Source organism: Podospora pseudocomata, chromosome 3 (genome assembly GCF_035222375.1).
Source record: "Podospora pseudocomata strain CBS 415.72m chromosome 3, whole genome shotgun sequence".
NCBI lineage: Eukaryota > Fungi > Ascomycota > Sordariomycetes > Sordariales > Podosporaceae > Podospora > Podospora pseudocomata.
Genome location: NC_085887.1, coordinates 3,028,405 through 3,048,927, shown reverse-complemented (window position 1 = coordinate 3,048,927; position 20,523 = coordinate 3,028,405). Strand labels below are relative to the sequence as shown.

General features: G+C 51.7%; 4 protein-coding genes across 4 annotated transcripts; 3 read left to right on the top strand and 1 right to left on the bottom strand.

Annotated features, from left to right (window-relative positions):
* Positions 1-1,033: 1,033 nt before the first annotated feature.
* On the bottom strand, positions 1,034-2,918 carry QC762_308555 (uncharacterized protein). Its single transcript, XM_062889149.1, has 2 exons — positions 1,854-2,918; positions 1,034-1,799 (listed from the first exon to the last, which is right to left on the bottom strand). The coding sequence occupies exons 1-2, from the start codon at positions 2,225-2,227 to the stop codon at positions 1,730-1,732; spliced, it is 444 nt and encodes a 147-aa protein (XP_062745102.1). The 5' UTR covers positions 2,228-2,918; the 3' UTR covers positions 1,034-1,729.
* A 6,682-nt stretch (positions 2,919-9,600) lies between these two features.
* QC762_308550 (uncharacterized protein) lies at positions 9,601-10,430 on the top strand (the record flags this gene model as incomplete). The annotated part of the gene is made up of 3 exons (XM_062889148.1): positions 9,601-10,088; positions 10,139-10,206; positions 10,282-10,430. 3 exons carry the CDS (start codon positions 9,601-9,603, stop codon positions 10,428-10,430), a joined length of 705 nt encoding a protein of 234 aa, XP_062745101.1.
* Positions 10,431-11,642: 1,212 nt separating this feature from the next.
* QC762_308540 (uncharacterized protein) lies at positions 11,643-12,409 on the top strand (the record flags this gene model as incomplete). The annotated part of the gene is made up of 2 exons (XM_062889147.1): positions 11,643-11,717; positions 11,777-12,409. 2 exons carry the CDS (start codon positions 11,643-11,645, stop codon positions 12,407-12,409), a joined length of 708 nt encoding a protein of 235 aa, XP_062745100.1.
* Positions 12,410-13,108: 699 nt separating this feature from the next.
* Positions 13,109-16,256, top strand: QC762_308530 (uncharacterized protein). The gene is made up of 4 exons (XM_062889146.1): positions 13,109-14,049; positions 14,105-14,226; positions 14,260-16,000; positions 16,210-16,256. Exons 1-4 carry the CDS (start codon positions 13,485-13,487, stop codon positions 16,227-16,229), a joined length of 2,448 nt encoding a protein of 815 aa, XP_062745099.1. The 5' UTR covers positions 13,109-13,484; the 3' UTR covers positions 16,230-16,256.
* Positions 16,257-20,523: the final 4,267 nt, after the last annotated feature.

Genomic DNA, 20,523 nt, shown 5'->3' with positions numbered 1-20,523 from the left:
AGCTTTCCACTTTCAATCAGTTGGGCACAGTTGTGCGTTTCTCTCTTTCTGCCCCTCCTTCCAAGAGCAAACCTTGCCCCAGCTTTCTCTCGTTTGTGGAAATTCCAATGAGCGAAGGTTGAGTGTGACAATTCTGTGCTTTTGCTGCCGGCGTGTCGAGACCTAAACGCGGGGTACAGGCCAGCAAGAACCTGGAAGGCATCAAGGAATAGGATAGGGCCAGCGGGTAGGTAGGGAGAGTGTGAGAGGTGTGTGTAAGTCGCACCACACAACAACACACGGTACACCCCAACTCCCGACCAACCCCACAAAATTGTAAATTGGCTTGTGTACACACCAGAAGCCAATGTACCTACCCGCTTTCCGATGAGAAAAATCTGAATCGGAATGGTAGATCGATCAAAGTCTAAAGATGAGACTTCTTAAGGCAGGTAACCTAATTTGCCAATAATTCCCCCGTTCACCGTTTTGTGTAGTTCCCCATCTTTTTGAAAACGTTGGTACCTACCCATTTCCACATCGACATTGACGATATTCTAGGCATCGGAGAGATGAGGCGAGGGGGGGGGACCTATCTCCATCTATTGTTGAACTTACAACACACCGCTTGTGCTTTTACACTAACCTACCCTACCCCGCGCGCGCGCCCGTAACCGCCGCGCCTAGATCTAAGCACGACAAAAATCTAGATTTTGATGTTTCGTTTTCCCCTCTTTAGGTCCAGACACCCTGAAAGACAACCCCCCTCCGCACTTCGGCCCTTCGCCTTACCTTGCCGGCTTTTCGAGTCGGCGGTATTCTGTGTGAGGGTGGCGCGGGTGTAACTTTTGCTCCCTCAGTTGATGTTGGGTTGTGCTCGGCGGGATTTCTTCCCTCTCTCTATCATCCACCCACCCCCTCCTTTGACCCCTCACTTTGGAACGGTACATTTAAACCGACACATCCCGATGCCTAGAAGCTCCTAAACAAGAGGGAATTTCCACATGATCCAGAAAGGGGGTGCTCGGTAAGGCATAAACATATCTCTCTTGTAAACTATTTTTCATTTGCAAAAGGTTTCTGTGTGTGCGCGGGGGTCATCGCAAGAAAGGGCAGCCTGCAAAAAAACGAACGAATCACCGCCAAGCAAAAACGTGTAAGTGATCCCCAGCTCTGATTGGCTGTCTTGTGGCCTGTAAGCTGTCGCCGTCACAACTCACACTTTCTTCCCCCCCCTCAAATGTCAAAAAGCTCGTGTTATGCCTACTCGTTTATTTCCCAGCGGGCGGCGAAAATCATGTTTGCTTGTCACAAAATGTGAGTCAACTTACTATAATAAGCGAACGCTGGAGGATAAGGGATGACAGGAAAGGGATGAAATAACGTGACTGAACGCTCATGCAAGCCCACCCTCCCTGGCCCCACTTTAGTTACGCGTCTCGTATAGCCGCCATCACAATTTGGCATCGCGGGAAGCTATATAGCTTGGGAGATATGGTATATCTGATTTGTTTGGTTTAAGGAGAATGCTTGTCCCAGGACGATAAGTGTATCATATCACAATGTGCAACGACCACCAAAGCAACGTTCTCCCCTGAAATGTGAGATAGCAGTTGTTCTACATCTACCCCTCCTCAAGGCAGGAGAATCACGGTGGTAGTGTATGAGATGCTGTACGTGATAGCTTTGCTTATCCCCGGATCTGGGCTCTTATTGGGGTTGATAGAGTGGTATTGGAGGTGAGGAGAGTTCAGGCATATGGAGATCGCGGTATGATCTGATCTCTTGCATTGGCACCCTTGGAATTTTTGGCTAGACTGCTGTAGCTAAGGTTAGTTATCTCTCCGATGTGAGGGGGGAGAAGTAGAGGGTACAAGAGAGAGAGATGTGGAGTTGGTCTGCTTGAATGGACGTGGTTTGGAGGGGATTGAGGAGGGTTGGTGATGTGAGATGAAACTTGGGATGTTTCCTGGAGCAATGTTGTATGGTTCCGGTAGTGGCTGTATGCTTTGCTTCTGGAAGTGCTGAGATAGTTCCACGTATGGGATAAAGTCGATGTTGCTCCTGGATGGGAGGAATGCTGCCAGTTGAATCGCAGTTGCCAGTTTGCCTTGTGGGACATATCGGCGATACACTCCAACCTCACTCGGAACCAACTCGGAATACCATCCCCGACAAGCCCGGAGTCAACTGACCCAGCCGTATCCCAGCGCCATGTGTCCTTTGTGTAATAAACCGGAGTCCACATCGGCCCCGCATGTCGGCCCCGCACCGATAACTGCCCCACAACTCTCCGCACCAGCCCGACTATTAACCGTCGGGGTTAACAACCCCAACACCACCGACCGATCGCCGGATCTGCGGATCGACACCGGCGAAGAGAAAAGGCCCCGATTCAACGGTCAGCAGGTACCTCGCTTTTGCTGTATATGCAATGCAAAAGATGCAACCTGCAGATTTGGGTAGGTGGGAAACGTTGCATTTCTAATCCGTACCAACTCACTCGCACCACCACCAATGAGAGGGCCCAGAATTGCACTTACACCATCCATTGGAGGAAAATGTGTCTTTTTGGGAATCTAGGCTGGGTGGGTTTGTCGGGCCTGGAATGGAGCACAGCCATTTTAGGCTGTGATTCTATAGGTATCGCGGGCCAGTTCAACGGTGGGACAGGAGCGAGGAGCGCTGAGTTGGGCATTTCGCCTCATCCAGTCAAAACTTCCAGATTGAGCATCTGTGTTCTGTGTGGTTGACAACTCGTCGGGGCCAACACTTCTTGGACCACACAAGCCTCGGTTTAACATTTGGGAAAGGGGAGAACAAATGGCAAAAGCTGCGTCATGGGCGGGTTTCCCTGTTTTGTTTGACTTTCACCATGTCGAAGAGACAAGACTGGTGGTTGGCATCATCGTATCAGATGCTCCTGTCCAGATCCCGAGGTCGTATAGGCTCCCGGGTCTGGTGATGAGGAATTCGCCTGGCTGACATATGAACGTTGGTTGAGTCATTCTTCAACCTACCTCCGCATCCAAGCCGCAAGACACACGACCGACATTACCGCCCCGTCCCGTCTTACACATGCTCGCACAGCCTCAGATTAGAGAGGATAGGCCAAAAGTCCCTTTGCCAGTAGCCTAGGCTCCGTTCTGTGAAACTCTGGGGAAGTGGGTGTCTCGACGCGAGACGGCCGTTTTGATCCTCGTGGTGGTGGTACTTGTTGACTGAGGTCTGAGGATGACGGAGGCGCCGGAGTAAGCATGTGATGCGCCCTTTTACCGTCGGTTGTAGATTTTGTAAAGTGCAAGGCATCGTGGAGAACTCCTAGGACCCAAATTCATCCGAAAGAGTGTAAACAGCCGTCCCCGGGTGGCCGATATTACCTCCACCCTTCCATGCAGGCTTCGAGAAGTTTTTTGACACTTTCCGTACCCAGAATAGTCGCTCCCATGCGACGACGCTGCGATGCTTACCGAGCTTCCGGAGCGGGAAGGTCGCGGTGGTTTTGGTGCTCCTGGCCCTTTTCACAAGCCAAGAGGCGTGGGAGCGGGCAGCAGCATCGTTTTGAGCATCCTGAGGCAGATGCGAAAGCACGCAGAATGATGTATGTGGGGGTTATCGATTATCAGGACTGGTGGACTGGGATGGTGTTTTGGAACATTTCGCTTTCCTTTTCCTGCTTCTCTTTCCCGTTCCCTTGGGCCAGCCGATTATCAACTCTAGCTACCCCCCACCCCCACGCCGAAGGCCGCCGCCCCCCCTGCCTGCGACGTCGCGCGAAATGGCGACCTTCCCCGACCGAGGTGAGAAAGAAGGAAGGAAGGAGTGGGATGCGAGAAAATTTGGAGGATGGGAGGGATGAGGGAATTGTAATCCCATGCGTTCCCGAATCCCCCGCGCGAGCGACCCTCATTTCCCCGGACAAGGTCCACTCTCCCAGATCCTCGGTGTGTGCGGGCTGGGCGCTTCCCCTTCCGATAAGCTGGACACACCGCGGCGATAGGGAGGGGAGCAAGGGATAGGATTCCGTTTTCTCTGTGCCTCGAGAATGCGTGCGACAAGAAGCAATTCTCAGGGGACCTCCCCACGCTTCGTGGTGGTGATGACCCCCTCGCAGTAATTGTCTCTTTCTCGACACTCAAATTGCGAGTTGTCGTCGCCGGTGTCCGCGTGACATGTCGACGACATCAATGCCCAAAAGCAAAAAAAAAGCTACCGGTAATGCCGGTCTCGGTGTCGGTCGGGATGAATTGCCTGCAATCTTGTGTTGATCCCATTCTCCGTTAGGCCCTGACAGGTCCCAAACAGGGCAATTGAGAGACCCGACAAGCCTCCGGGACAGCTTCCGGCCGCATCGTCGGACATGGGGTGGGCATTGCACGGTTCACATGTCCACCGAGACCGTTCACCGTTTTCTTGACCGTGGATTCCGTTTCCCTGGTCGGACTAGGTCAGGGTCAGGGTCAAGGGCAAGGGATAGGATAGGGGGGGGATTGCTGGGACGGCTGAATTCCTGGCTGAACGGTCGGTCGGAAGGGCGGATACGGTGGTGGGAGAGGGGACTGGACGAACATGGCACGGAGGTGAGGGAGCTGAACGCGCTTTGACCGCCTTGATTCCCGGATGCCCTGCCGGCGCGGCGGTAGTGTTTGGTGATCCCAGACCTGGCTGATTGCTGGCGGCCAACGGGAAGTCCTCCCGGCCAACGGAAGCAAAACCGGAATGTTAGCAACCGGCTAGCGTATCTGATAAGTGATAACATCACCAACAAACTTTTTTCCATCATATAGGGAGAGCCCGGATGACGAAGCCGGTCCGGTACGCGGTTGACGGGTATGCAACTCTGTGCAGACACGAAGGATCCCAGATTAGGGTATCTCCCGCTATGCGCTGTCTAGGCCCTCACAATTTGCGGTGAGGTGGTACGTATGAGTGGCAGCAAAAAAGAAGAAAATCAATTGAGGTGAATACGAAAATATTCTGGCAATGTGAGCAAATAGTAAATGAAGATGGCTGCTCTGCTGTTTCTTTTTCGGGCTTTCTTGGCCTCCAGCGCCACCAATTTACCACCAGTTTGGTTTTTATCGTCTATCGCATCTTTCGCTCTCGCTTAGCTCATGGCGTCAACTCGTGGCTTCGAGGTGAAAAACTGGGGAAAACGGAAGACGTGAACCGCGTCGACCACGAAACACGCGGGAGTGGTTTCTGGGTCCGAGCATTGCTCGCCCTGGCCTCGCGCTCTGATCTCCCCCCCTTTTTTTTTTCTTTTTTTTTTTTTTCCAATTTTGTGTCGCATTTCCTAGCTCTACCGGATCGTGATGAAACGTTCGACGGTATCTTGATGAGATGAAGCCGAAAACGCGCCGAAGCAGTCTTCTTTACTGGCTGGGACGATAGAGGTGGCGACGAATGTAGGGTACCTGCTTGCTTGCTTACTTACTTACTGACTTATTTACTTACTTACACGTGTGTTATGTGTATGCTTATCATGATGGGGATTACTCAGAGAACCACAACCCTTCTTTTTGGTGATATTCTTGTTGGAGAAAGGTCCAGCAGAAGGTCTGGAAAGAACCAAGCAGCGCTGAGCAGCCTTGTTTCTCCACATTTTTCAGGTGGGACCCGCCTTCCGGAGAGCATGTGGGCCTCTGATCCGCAGGCTGGAGCGGTCCGGGAGTTGACATGGAGATCCTGAGCAAATCAGCAACGGCCGCCAGAATCTGGGGAAAGCCAAAGCGAAAAGCGGTCTGCACGACACTTTCACCACCAACAAGCAAGGTAACGTTTCTTGGACCCTTTGAAACAATCCGGTTTTCGCTGGTTGTTGATGGAACAGGGCAAGCTCAACCGGGCCGGAGTTCATCTTGTCATACATACATACGTCAGAATTTCGAACCAGCAAAAACCAAACTGACGGTGAAAGGCTGCTGCATGTCAAAGTCAAGCGTCAACAGCGCATACAGCACGCATACAAGTGTAGTTGAAAGTACGCGATCCGAGTCACCGGCCGGGAGGACAGCCATCCGCGTCAACCTACCTATCTAATCGTATCCTATCATCGATACCACACACATCTTAACCCCTCGATTCCGTTCCGACCCCTCCCAAACGGACAGCGAGGCACCGTTCATCGGCCTGGTATCGGAAAGCACCAAGCAGCAAGCAACAACAACAACACCATCACCACCGATTCTCACGACAAGTTGCGGTGTCGGTATCGCGGCATATTGATTACTTCGCATGTTGTCTGCCATCTCATCGCCGCCAAATCGCAAATACCGACCACCCCCTACATGCGTAACACAAACACTCCCACAAAGAAGTCGTCATCCACTATCACAGTCCCCCGCGCCTCTCATCCCCCGGACCAAGAGTAAGCAATACTCTCCTTTCTCGGCCATAGGTAATCCCCATCCAGCCCTTTCGGTCCTCGCATAACCTCCCGAGCGACGGTAATGGTGTGAAGCATTCGGACAATCGGTATTTCTAAAAGAACCTCACCGCCGCAATCTCACCTCCCTGCCCTATAGTCATGTATACAGAACCACGACTCTGACTCGACAGAGAGCAACCCCCAAATACGGCGTATGGAGACGGTCAGCGGCGCAGGCGGGGGCGCGGGGGAGTGATGCACATTATCCGTAACCGCCCGCCCGCGAAATTCCATGGTGGCCATCCAACTTGGTGTAACAAACCCTCTCTCTCTCCCTCGTAGGCAGCCCTATAGATATACGCATTCATCTTTGTACTTTGCAGGAGAATGGAGGCGCAGTCAACACCGTAAACTTGGGAAATGCATTGCTACACAAGTTTTGGGGGTGTCACCAACCGTCGTCACCAACAATATTACCTAGGGGATTTGGAAAACTGGATTTGGGAGCAAGTCCGAACGACGTAAACGGTCCGGTGGTCGGCGACTTGATCGGTGAGTTTTCTTGCAACGGACAAAAAACAGGGCGAGTGCGTTTGATTCCGTGTTTTGTTCGTCATTCATTCGGTGTAGTCTAGGTGGTGTTTGTTATCCGACCGATAGCAACGGAAGCCCAACAACCGTCGGGAGCTAAAACAAGACCAACAAGGCGAAGAAGTGTGAAGCGCATGACGTTGCCAACTTGTGCGCAAGCAAGAACCGGGGCGGTAAGGCAGGTCAACCAACGGTCAGGCAAAATGATTGATGGTCAGGAACAGCGAAGCATCGCATGGTGGTTAAACGAGGCAGCAGCTATTTTGGACAAAGTGCCACTGCTGCTGACAGATAGCAACACCGACGACGGTGGGTTGCTTGTGTTGTGTGTAAATCGTAATTTTGAGAAGGCCAACGTCAGCTTCTGCCCTACCATACCTTACGGATATATGCTCTGGAATTATCAGTTTGCGAAAATGCGCGTTGGCGGCCGAGGGTGGTGATGGGTGTTCTTTTGTCTCCCAATAAATGCCGTGCTACAGCTTGTTGGTTCTTCATCATCATTCCCCCTTTTCACACTGCAGGCTGTTCTCCTCGGGTTGTACCATGATTGCCATTTTCCATTTCGTTGGGTTCGAGATGGGGTGTGTGTGTGTGTGTGTGTGTGTGTGTGTGTGTAGGTATTTTCATTTCCATCGCAAAAAGTGTAGTGTGTGTGGTGTGTGGGGGAGTGGTTTCGGGTCCGCCCTTTCACGACCGATCTCTTACCCCAGACGGAGAGGCCCGTCGTCGTCCGTGTAAGTGATAACTGATAGATGGGAAAACGGAGAGAGTCCGCTTTGTAGCTGAGAGGCTTTTAAGAGATATGGAAAATCAAGGTTTTTGGCCCGTGTTTGATAATAGCTAGGTATGTGGAGTTTGCCCTTGGACCCATCAGATCGGTGAATCAGCTAGGCATGAAAAATATAGTTTTGTTTTTGTTGATTGAAATTTCAGTAGTTGATGGTGGTTGGTTGATAGCCATGAGGGGTTTCGTGATAGGTCACTTGCACTGTGGTCTGGACAACCCTCTATCACAAACAAAAACATTTGCAAGGAAGAGACAGAAATGAAAAAGGGATGGAAAAGCAAAGTGCCCGGTGCAAAAAATGACAGAAAACAAAAGCCCACACTGGCAAAGAAAAAAAATGCGTTGTTTGCGCATGCAGCAGCATTGCCAACTGTTCTTGCAGTTTGTGTTTTCTTGATATCAGGGCTTTCTCTCGTCTCCCAACTGATACTCTGGATAGCGACGGGTATCGTGAGAGAAATGCCCAACTGCCGCCCGCACTTTTCGCCGCAGCCGCCGTTTGCTACATGAAAACGGAAGAGGGGATTCAGGGAGCGGTGAGGCTTCCACGAGGTGCATCGCCGGCACCTCACTTCACGCAGGAGGTGTGGGAGGTGCGAAATCTGGCAGCCTTGGGCGCTGACGGTGAGACAGAGGCCCAACAGGGGGGTCTGCGGGGGGAAAAAAGGTCTAGGTGGTCTCTCAACCCCAGACCACACACAACAACCACAATTACGGCGTAACAAGAAGTGGCCAAGGCGGGAATGGGGCCGGAATGGTGGTTGACGTTGACAAGAATGTCCACCCCCGTCCGTCCGCCTGAACGGAGCCGAGGAGCAAGGAGATGAGAAGCCGCTGGGACCGAGGCGCGAGCGCGACGCCAGAAGGTGAAAAAACTTCTCTAACCCTGGCAGCTCTGTCCCGGGGAGCTCGTCCGGACAGGGTGAGGCCCTTGCGAATAACCGGCCCTTTGGATTTGGAACCGGCTCGTTTGATGACAGATGGATTTTGTTTCTTTTGGGCTCCGGTCGGCTGAGCCCCCCGTAATGAGAAACTGAGTATCACGATCTTACAAATACAACCGGCCGAGGTGGTATCTTGTAAGTCATAGAGGGTTCGACTCGGAGCTGGAAACAAATAAAAGGGCTGTGTAAGCCGGCGGCGATGATTCATTCAGCATGATGACAGATACAAAACGGAGGGGAGGTGGGAGCCGAAGAGCAAAAAAGCCAAAGCGGTCAAGATGCAATCGACACCGCAAGTTTGCGTGCAGGTGTAGCGGCAGCGCGGGTGTGTAGCGTTTGTCCATGCGCGTGGGGGAGGCCCGCGGTTGGGCAGGATCTCGAGGCCGTGGCTGTCCCGACCGAGGGTCCCTAGGCAGGCTAATTTAGTGTTCATCATGGGGTGCCCACACACGGGGACGATCCCGACGGCAGCATCCCACTCAAGCTCCGTCTTTGGAGCCCAAAAACGGAGGGTACTTGGGTACGTACCGAGATACCTTCGCGCGCCGCAACCCGCCTCCCCCTGCCACCACCCCCTTGCCTTGTCACTTGTCACTTGTCTTTCCTATCCAAGCATTGCCCGAGATGCCTGTTTCGCTCCAAACGGAATCTCAGTCCCCAATCTGCCCCACGTATCCTGTTTCCTGGGACACCCACCCTTGCTTCCGCCCTCCCATGCCTGGTCATCCACGAGAGGTAGATATAAGACTCATGATCCCCCCATTCTCACACTCCGGCCCTCTGGATCCTGATCTGCTCCAACGATAACTTTACCATCCAACAACAAACAGAAACATCAGTCGAAGATCATCTCCACCTTGATATACTCCAGCCTAGCTAGTATTACTACGTCACCATCGACGACACATACATCAAACAGTCTCACAATGTACGGCTCATACGGATCAACGAGCTCGACGAGCAGCTCCTACTCGCACTCCTACAGCCCCTATGGCAGCTACCACACCATGGCCTCTCCCATGGATATCGCTGCCAGCCCATTTTCCACCAGAGGACTCGACGCGACCTGCGCCTTCCCATCATGGCCGCGCCGGGAGTCTTTCTGCGAGCAGGATTCTTATGAGGGACGGGTTTCGTCATACATCTCGGACGACGACCTCCTTGGCGCCAGCGACATGTACGAGGACGACTCTTCCAGCAACGGCAGTGCTTCCCCCATCCAGTCACCACCCACTCAATACCCCACCGAGACCGAGCTCCTCGAGATGCAACGTGAGAGGGCGGCATACCAGCGCGAGGTGATGCGCCTCGTCCTCGCCGAGAAGGAGAAGAGGAAGCAGCAGGCCAAGCGCAGGGCTAGCGCCACCAAGAAGAGCAAGTCCAGCAAGCTCACTGCCATGACTCCCATCTCCGAGTGAAGAGAGGTCGCTTTCACTGCAAGGCATTTTGCCTTTACCAACCCAGTGCCGAGGCGTGGGTGGTGGATATGGGGTATTGGGTGTCAACGGTCCCATTGCAACCTCCTTTAACCGGTAAGTCTTTTGTTTTCCTTATCAAAGTGCGCTACCCGACACAAGCCGGAACAGCCCGCTAACCTTGGATAACAGCCTTCCTGATTTTGACTCACATCTCATCGTCACCGCCATCATTCTGTGACGCAACGTGGTCAAAGAGCTTGACTGTTCTGCCGAGGCAGCAACAGCAGGATTTTTCCCTCGTTTCGCGGGCCCTCGGCGGTCAGACTCCATCCGAGTAGGATTTCGTCGGAGGGCAAAAAAAAAACGGCCCGTCTTGGGCTCTTGGTTTTTTTGTGTGGCAGAGTCGGGAAATCCACCCGTCTCTTCCGAGGCCCGTCCTTCCCTCTACACCCAACACCCGAGGTGTACCCGGACTTACACATTTCCTTCCCGCCGACCAATCACCAACCCTCTTTGGTCCCGTCGCACAAAACACACACAACATCCTGTGGTTCTGTCTACCACCATCGCATCGCGCGGACGGGTTCCCGCCGAGGGGACTTTGGACATCCGCATTCCGCACACAACAATTTTTCTTTTTCTTCATCAACCAATATCCCTTCTAATTAGCGATCGGCCACTACCCGTTTTCGCTATCATCATTCTCTTCCGCGTTTCGATTTGGATCAGCTCCTATGCTTCCATCCGAAACATAATACTTTTTTCTTTTGTTCACCAAGCGAGCGAGCATTTACTTTGGGCATTTTCGGGAACACAAAAAAGTTTGGGATTTGTTTTTTTTATTGTCGGGGGCATTTTTACACAGAGCTTCGCAGTACACAACATCATCAGCGCCTTGCATCATCATCATCGGCATCTAGCATCACTTGGAGTTTTTTTTATTACCTTGAGATGGGGATCTTGTATTATCTGAGACATTTGTTATTGGTCTCTTGTATGTTTGTTGGTTTATGGTTTTTGAGATACCCCATCAGTCTGTTTTTGGTTTTTATCTTTGCTGGTTTTGAAGGAATAAGGCAGGCGCATATGATGATACCCCCCAATTAGTTAGTTTTTTTTTTCAATTTGTTTTTTGGCTTCTCACCCTTCGTGGTACATATCACTCTTCAAGTAGATAGCTTGAGTAGTTAGCACTTAACAACGACAACGCAACGGAAGTTGGTTGGTCATTCTTTACACTTTTGAGTTTCAATTTGCACCGTGATTACTGAACAATGCCTTGATTCTGCTTAGAAGGTTTGACTTTTCCTTTCAGCCTTGCGCCTCGCTCTCCCATAGCCAAACCAGCCACCCCCCGGATTGTCTTGGGGAGAGTTGATGACGCCTTCCTAGATAAGCCGTGAGTCACTCACCGGAATTGTCTAGGGGTTGGCACCTCGGTGCTGCATCCTTAAGATCTGACGATCAGCCACGCAGAACTCTACAACTATCTCCTCTCTACAAAGCCATACCTTCAACACACCACAGCAACAGCGATTCCCCCCATCGCCATGTCTCAACCCCACAACTTCTGCTTCCCCATCCGCACCCTCTCCAACGACAGGGTGAAACTGGTCCCCTTCTCTGTTCGTCTCTCCCTTTTGTTTTACTCCTGCTCACCAAACCTACACTAACACCATCCCAGGCCTCAACCCACGCCCCAACCTTCACATCCCACATCATCACCCACCCCTCCCTCTACGCCCACATGCCCTTGGGTCCCTACACCTCCACGTCCGAGTTCATCACCCAATTCCTCGAGACAACCTCCTTCCTTCAACAAGGGTACTTCACTTTTGCCGTCATCGACAAAACCCGACCCCCCTCCCCGGAAGATGAAGAAGGCGAGCTAGCGGGTATGATGTCCTTCATGGACACCTCGCCTGTGCATTTATCTACTGAGATTGGATGTATCGTTATTTTACCTCAGTATCAGAGGACACATGTTACCACTAATGCTGTCGGGTTGATGCTGCGTTACGCACTTGACGGGCCTGAAGAGGGGGGAATAGGGTTGAGGAGGGTGCAGTGGAGGGCTAGCGCGATGAATGAAGCTAGTGTTAGGACGGCTGAGAGGTTGGGGTTTAGGAGGGAGGGGGTGATGAGGTGGCATATGGTTTTAAGGGGGGAGACAAAGGTTGGGAATGGGAGGGGGGTGCCGAGGGGGGCGGAGGAGGGGGAGAAAGGGAGGGATACGGTTGTTTTGGGGTTGTGTTGGGATGATTGGGAGTTGGGTGGGAGGGAGAGGGTTGGGGGGTTAATGGAGAGGCGGGGGTGAGGGTTGGTAGGGGAGGGGATATTGTGAGAAGGTATAGCACTGGGCTTTTACTTGTGGCCAGCCTGTTGGACTATGGTACTTGGTGTCAAGTACTTGCCTTAACAATCACATACGACCATATGGCGCAGAAAGCTCGGGATCCCGTCCGCTCTCCCCTAGATAAGCTGCGCACAGCTGGACTAGTACTCAGGTGGGTGACCACTGGGGAATCCCCAGTGTTGTATGTTTTTGATCAGAACTATACCTTTTATTTCTTTTTTTGCACTTGGATAGTCTTGAAGCTATTCGGCATCATGTAGTAGATCATGGATAGTCTGTTGACTGTCAACCGCCAGTCGTTCTTGAGGCAGGTCGCTGGGTGCCAGCTGCATGGGGAAGGAAGGCGTGTACCATGGGAGTTTGAGTTTACGTGTGTTTTGAGATGCTGTGTTTGTAAGGGAGAGAGAGAGAAGGGGGCGGGGATTATGCTAACGATGGTTATCTACCAGGGCGGATCCGAGTGATGGAGATGCGTGAATCTGAGTTATCTCCCTCCGGATTGAGATATCAGTATGTGCTATGAGGGAGTCCATCCTCCACAACAGCAAATGAGATCGGCCGAGGAGAACGATTTGTACTTGAAGTGCTTCTATTGAAAGGCACTCTGGCGATGGTGTTAGACATGACTGGTGATATTGCATTTACGTCTCCTACCTGTAGGTATCTTACGAACTTGGAAGGTAACATCGATGAAGTGAGAGTAGCTCCTGCTTAGAATCTTCTACCGTGCTTGCCTCATAGAGAATTTACAGAAGTTAATGGCAGTTGCGGGCGGAACGTCAATAAACCAGGTAGGAGCAACCACCTGAGCAGGCAGCGCCTGCCCTCAGAGCGAGGCTGCAGGCTCAGCCGCTATTAGCTTGGCTTCTCGTTGGGAATCTGATGCTCTCTCTTTCAACCACTTTCTCCTAAAAGTCTTCTCGAAATCCCGCCCACGGTTCTATTACAAAGTTGCCCATATTTCAACCATCGCTCTGTCTCTATCTACCAGTCTGTTCATCAACCAACTGTGCAAACTCAAGAGCGCACATGCACCATGACGACTTCCGGACCTGGATCACCAACGCTCAAATCACCATCTCGCGAACCCTCTCACATTTGCTCGAGATGCAGCCTATTGACCTTCAAAGAAGAGTTCGTGGAACGTTCCCCAAATCTGGCGTTGGACCTTGATGAACTACTCGCATCGCGACCAGGCCGGATGGGGTGGTGCAGGGTTGGCCCAAACATCAGTAAGGGTGAATTCGATGTGCTTGCCACGACGGCATACTTCCTGTCTGATACTCTACCGACTCTACCAACTCTTAGGGACTCTTCTTTCAAATGTGACTTTTGCAAAAAGTTAAGGGATGCGCTTCTGGTTCAGTACGCCCACTTGCTCCGAGGTGTCAGGGAAGGTCCGGATTCAACAAATGACCAAGATCGCCATGGTTTGGACCCTTCACTACTCATAATCCGAGCATATTACTCGTGGTTTCGAGGGAACTGTACTCGGCTTGCCGTTCAGCTGAGGGTTACCATATTCAAGCAGTTAGGGCACTCCGAGCTAGGGTTGTTCAGGGAACCTTTCTTTATGACGTGGGTGGCAGAAGCAGCCAAAGGTTCGTTATGCGTATGACCACGAGTATTGAGTATTCTCAGCTAAAAAAGTGGTAGACAACCAGCCTGTTGCCGCCTATCTTCGCTTGCCAGAGCGATTTGGAGACCCTCAGTCGCTGTCTCGGATCAAGGACATGCTCCCAAAGGAAGACAACCATACACTCGTCGATCCGAGATTTGTTCCCAGATGACTTCTTGATGTGCGAGCTGAGCCAGCAAGACTGGTCTCAAGAGAGAGAGTCTTTGCATCCTCGGACCAAGTGCCACAGTACGCGGCACTTAGTTATTGCTGGGGTCCCCCAAAGATTGCAAGCCAACAGCATACACTGACGCAAGATACTTTGGCATACAGGCTTCAAAAGGTTGAGCTTGAGAAATTGCCTCTTACGGTGAGAGATGCAGTTCGTGTCACCAGGGCGCTTGCCTTGCCCTATCTTTGGGTGGACGCGCTTTGTATACTGCAGGATGATACAGCTGACTGGGAACAACAATGTGGTGATATGCACAAAGTCTACGGGAATGCACACATAACATTATGTGCTGCATCCTCAAAGAGCTGTGTTGATGGGCTGATGGAGTCCCATCAGTACCAAGCCTCCATACCCTTTCGGTCGACAAATAATGAGGTCGCTGGCTACTTCAGCCTACGGCTTGACATAGCAGGGACGGAAAGTATGATCGAGAAACATATGAACCCCTTGCATGGCTTCGGAGATCTTCGTTGGTTTGGCCATGTTTGGCCAAATCGAGGTTGGGTATTCCAAGAAAGAGTTTCGTCTCAGCGCAAACTTCTTTTTTGGAGGGATCATTTGCAGTTTGCTTGTCCCCCTTCGACCGATGTGCCGCAGGGTTATTGCACTATATCTGGGGACAGGCTGTCCCTAGATGCCGTTGGAGGTCCATTTATGCAACAGCAACTCGCAAGGGAAGCGTCGTTCCACGTAGAGAGGCCGAATGACCAAAGCAGTCGAGTTGAATTACTTAACTTGTGGCTGTACCTGATACAGAAGTATGGGGAGATGTCGACCGACTCCTTCACTAACCCGCTCGACGTTCTTCCCGCCATTTCGGGTTTAGCAGCAGTGTATCATCGGTATCTTGCAAAAAGCTCGTCGAGTCAAGCATCATCCATCAGGTTGAACCCAGAGTACATTGCTGGTTACTGGCAGCAAGACCTCACTCGAAGCCTGTTCTGGCAAATTAGGAGCTGTTCCCATGGTGTGACAATCGACAGTGCTGCTATGGCACACCCTCGGGCTCGGTTACAGAGCCTTCTCAATAGACTACGCGGCTTGTCACAGCAGCAGCGTATACCCTCGTGGAGCCAGCTGACGCGAGGGAAAACTTGGAATATCTTTTGCTCCAGCCCTCTAGACTACTGGAACCTTCAGCCAGCAGCGAGTATACTGAACGCGAGAGCGAAACCTCTGGGGGAAAGCCCGTTTGGTCATATTCAACGGCATCCGCATCTGTTGCTCAGAACCCGGGTCGTAGAAGTGGCAGTTTTGGCGGCTTCGCTGACGATATGTTCTGTGAGGTTAGATCGCAGCCTGCGCTCGAGTTTTCAGTTGCTAGTACGTGGGGACAGACAGGCGATTTGTCTGGTTAATGTCGATTTTGCGTCTCCGATTTTTGATCCTGAGGTGGGAGACCGGTTAGGTGTCATGCGGGAGTATGAAGAGAGTGTTCTTGAGATGCTGCTGCGGTCATCGTGTTGTTTTGGGTTGCTGGGGTACTGTGATGTTGGTGGTACCGAGGTTGACGGTCGTCGCCCTGTTAGTGAGGGCGATGAACCTGTCTTGCATAAGCCGACCGGTTTGGTGTTGCATCCTGTGCCGGGCGGTGGTGGCTCCTCGGGTTTCTATCGTGTGGGTGTGTTCACGCCAAATTTTGTGGGATCTAACGAGCTTTTGGCGGAGCTGTTTGAGACGGTGGCGGAGGAGAGGGAGATTTGTCTTTATTAATTGGGTGGCGTGTTTTTCTGAACGGGAGTTGTCTGCTGAGGAGTGAAGACACAAGGGACCAAGTTACAGTGTATCAGTTCTCTCCAAGCTACGGAGACATAAGTTGGTGGGTAACTGGCTCTCAAGTAATCCCAACATAGCTCGTTTTCTCTCTCTACTTCTCTGCATACTCACGCTAATTACCAGGTGACTCAAAAGTGGGCGCTTCAAAATTATGAAGAAAACACCTGTTTTGGAGCAGCCAGCGAATGGCATTCCTGAAGCTATATACTCGGTTCAAATACATGAAGAAAATAGGCAAACGGGGGTTTTAAGTCCCTCTCTGACGCCCAAGACCAAGGTAACCTCCCTACCTTACCGCGGCAGGAACAAGAGAAAATAATAGCACCATTCTGTTTATACCAAACTCAACTGAGGCTGGAGCTTCTTATCAGGATGGTATATGTGAGTCAAAGTTTGAGAGCTGCACATCTATTCGTTTGTTTAAGTAGGGACATCATATACCCCATCTGTGAAATGTCAACGACAAGTGGGAATTGCTCGGAGATTTTACTTGAAAGCTTACTCTTCAGAGATTGATCAAGGCTGTGTTATAACGCATTGCCTGTTAGCTTGGAAGGCATATATATATATATATATATATAACTGACGTCTACATGCTCCATTCTCAATCTCATATCTATCACGAACGGCGGGCATAGGCACCTAAAGTATTGGCAATTAATGTAAGGTAGGAAGCAGCTGATTCGAGTAGTCAACATCAATACTCGCCTAAAAGTCCATCGCCTCGACAAAGAAAACATGTAAGGCTATCTGGCGAGGCTATCTGTCAACCACAGCCAGCGTCCATATAAGCCATGCTTCTCAAACTGACGACAAGGCTCAAAAATCAACCCCAATAACAAAGCTGTTCGTCACCTCACCAACGCCAAATGTCAGATTCTAAAACAAGGAACTTTCATTCCCGTCCCCCCATGTGTGAATTGCAAATAGCAAATGTGATGTCCCATGTGATCCGAGACCTCAACCCTTCGCCAACCCCCCCTAGCGCGTGATTGATAGTCCAGGGTTCAGAAACAAAAAAAGGTGACGGCCCGCTTGTTGGTCAAGTCACGGCTCAGGTCAGCACGCCAAACAAGGCAAAAAAAGTTGGTGATCGGCAAGCCAGTTTTTGGGGCGTGATGATAAAGTTTGGCGACAAAGTTGGCTTTACTTGAAAGTAATCCCTTGGTGTCCTCCAGTCCTGCTTTTTCGTTCAGCTCTCGAGGCTAGCAGGCCTGAAAAGAGTTATATGAACAGGGATTACATCTCATCGGCGGCACAGGCGGGAGAGCGGACGACGGCGGGGGAGATCATCATCGGGCAAGGGCCCTCGAGCATCCCGTCCGTCCGCCCGCAAAAAGCACCCGGCGCCGCTCGCTTGCCCTTGTTGACAAGCATTTTAGGAGATGTCTTACCCGATCCATGATCCTTGGCTTTTTGGTAGGGACACGCTTGTGTCGACGTCGACGGCCTTTGAAAGCAAATGGAATCTCTACACTACGATCGACGATCGCTGATAGAAGGAAATATGGAAGAGCAAGAGACATTTGCTGTGGGACAATGTCTCGGGGCCGGCGACATAAGGGAAAATATGAGCTGTAAGAAACTGTTCCCTGAGACCAAAGTCGTAACTATTCCCGGCTAGTGAGAAATCCTTCAAGATGCTGATATCCCAAAAAAAGCGAGAATCGCGGCAAGCCCGTGATCAAGCGCGCCAGTGTGACGACCTTGTCACCAGACTTGGCAGGCTAAGAAGCTTTTGCCAGTGAGAAAGGAGGGTGTGATGCTCCGGCATGGTGTGGCAAGGACGCGGCCAATGAAAAAGACGTTGTATGCCACAAACTGCTTTTCGCTAGGGTTTCTCGAAGGCCAGCAGCTGGAGGCGTTTCGGCGGCGTTGTCGGCGGCGACCAGCAGCAAGCAGGTCTCGGAGACGAAGGCCAGAGCGAGAGTTGTCTCACGCCGTCGGGACTGTTTCGCGGGGAGCTGCACCCATTACGCATCTACTCAGAGGGCCAGAAAGGTGAGACAGACGAGCGGTGAAGCCAGCTTGAACTGGTCTGCTGTGCCTGAATCAAAACGGGCAAACATTTTGATCAGAGACGTGGTGGGTGGTGGCTGCTAATATCGAAACGAACTCGTGATGAGAGTTCGTCACAATCCCATTGTCGAGGCAGGGGGTCAACGACAACTCCTGTTGGATCGGGATCGAGGTGAGGGGTGCATAGGCATCTGTAGCCCATACACCTGTCGGTGTGTAGGGCAATGCACAATTATGCTGCGAGATCTGGCAGTCAAGAGACAGATGCAAAAGCCAATGACGGGAGGCATAACTCACGTTGAGCAACTCGAGAGTTTCGAGTCCGGGAGCCATGATGACAAAGCCTGGACACCAACCGATCACGACGTTGTGTGGTTGCGGTTGTCGTAGTGGCCATGCCGCGATGGGATTTGCCATTTCGTGCATTCGAGTAAAATTGCGATACGCAATGTCACGACAAGGCCTGTGAGCCGCAGCTGTGTGTCTAATTCCTATCCGTCTGCCAATTCAATATTCAATATGATTGATATCTGGGAGCATCAAGTCGAAAAGAGACCCTTGTGGCAAGACCTGGAACTAAGTGGAACCCATCTGCTGCCCCGCGATGAAGTGGGGAGGTGGTCAAAGCTCTCTCTTCCCTTCCCGCTTGGACACTTTTGAATATCAGTCTCGATTCTTTCTTGTTAAGCCAAAAAGTTTAAAACGGCCACTATGATTACCTATCATCGACGAGCAGCTCCTTGCAGCTATCAAAAACCTCCGAGTTGATCAGACTGCAGTAGTCATGTAAAGGGAAATTAATTGGATGTAGGTGTGTATCATTCTTCTTACAAAGCACTGATAGCTACTCTATCTGATCATCCCGACTTGGACATCAAATTTCAAGACAACGGAGGATGCCGGCCACCCCAGCCGGATAATAAGCAATGGGGACAAAAAGCCACTGGTTTTGGATGTTGAATGTGGCATCGTTACGCAACAACCAACGCCGAACCCAAGCCCTTTTTTCTCGTGCTCGTGGTGTCTCAGCAAGCAGCACGAGTCGCCCCGCGGGGGGGCTTCCAGCAGGACGGTGAACCAACGGGAGCTAGCTCACGCATTGGTTCGTCTGTTCGCCTCTGTGTTCCTGGAAGGACCTGCACGCACTTTAAAGCTTCGGGTGGGACAGCATACACGACCATGTCAGGTACGCAGCGGTCCGCTAAATAGGCCACGCACGAGCGTGGAAGGTCTAAGAGCGGCCAACACCAGAGAGCCACAGCGACACAGACGATATACAAAGCTGGGAGGCAGCACGGCCGTCATTCCCGAGGGAATAAGGGAATAGCTGGGCATGGACCGCCCGTGTCAAATCGTTACCTTGCAGCCAGGCCACAGATTCCGGTCGCGGGGTAGAACGGTCTAAACTACACTACATTCTGCACATGGTATCGCGATGCATTGCATTTCGGCCAGAAGGCACAACAGAAGCTCAACTGATAGCTCCATTGGGTTCGTCTCTCCACCTAGGACCCGACTGTTCCGGGTAACCCCCGTACCTATGTAGGCCGCTGGTTGGGGGTTTCATCGCCCTTGTGGTTGCGTGGTCGTGTGGCATGGCTGCGGGTGAAATTTGGCAGCCAGATGTCGTCGAGGGTTAGGTGTGGTGCCTGGGTAGTATTGTCAGCTCCTTCAAGAGAGGCGTAGCACACACACAACACGCAGTGGTGCCATGATGAGACCATCGACTGTCAAAGCGAGCAATCTCATAAGGGTTCTGTCGATCACCTCGAATGGTGGTCTCCATGCCGAAAGCAGAGGCCTTGAGGCGAATCGGGGCCCTCTCTTATGCAAGGCCGTTGGCCGCTGTGGGCGCAAAGAGTGCAAGACTGGGTGACTGGGCACCATCGGGTGATTTGTAAAGACGGTGGGGATGCATTGACAGGTCCCCTCCCAACCACAAAACCAAACCACGAGCTCTTCCGCAATGCTAAGAAATCTGGAAGCTGGAGATCTCAGGTAAAGTGTGAACGGACCAGCACGTCGTTTGCTGATGGTGGGGTCCGTGTGTAATAGGACACAAGGTCCAGGTCCGAAGAGCTTCAACCTGTGTTTGAGGTTTGGGGGTTTCAGAATCTGTACACACCCAGCACCAGATATTCGAGCAGCCTCATTAATGGATTAGTTCAGGCTTCACCGCATTAGGTCCTGCAAAAGGACGGTCTGCTCTGATATGGAGTCACGGCCAACCGTTGTCAGACCGGCCCAGCCCGCTAGATCATGACTAGACGGTGGAAAGTCAGGGAAAGACGCTTCGGATAGTCCCTAGTGTTTGAGAGAATCTCCGAGGTCGATGCCATGGCATCTTTGTGTGATCTGAGTGGAAAGGATCGGATGGAACCAGAGTCGTCAGCTGGGCTGCTGAAATTATATCTCAGAAAAGGAACTCCA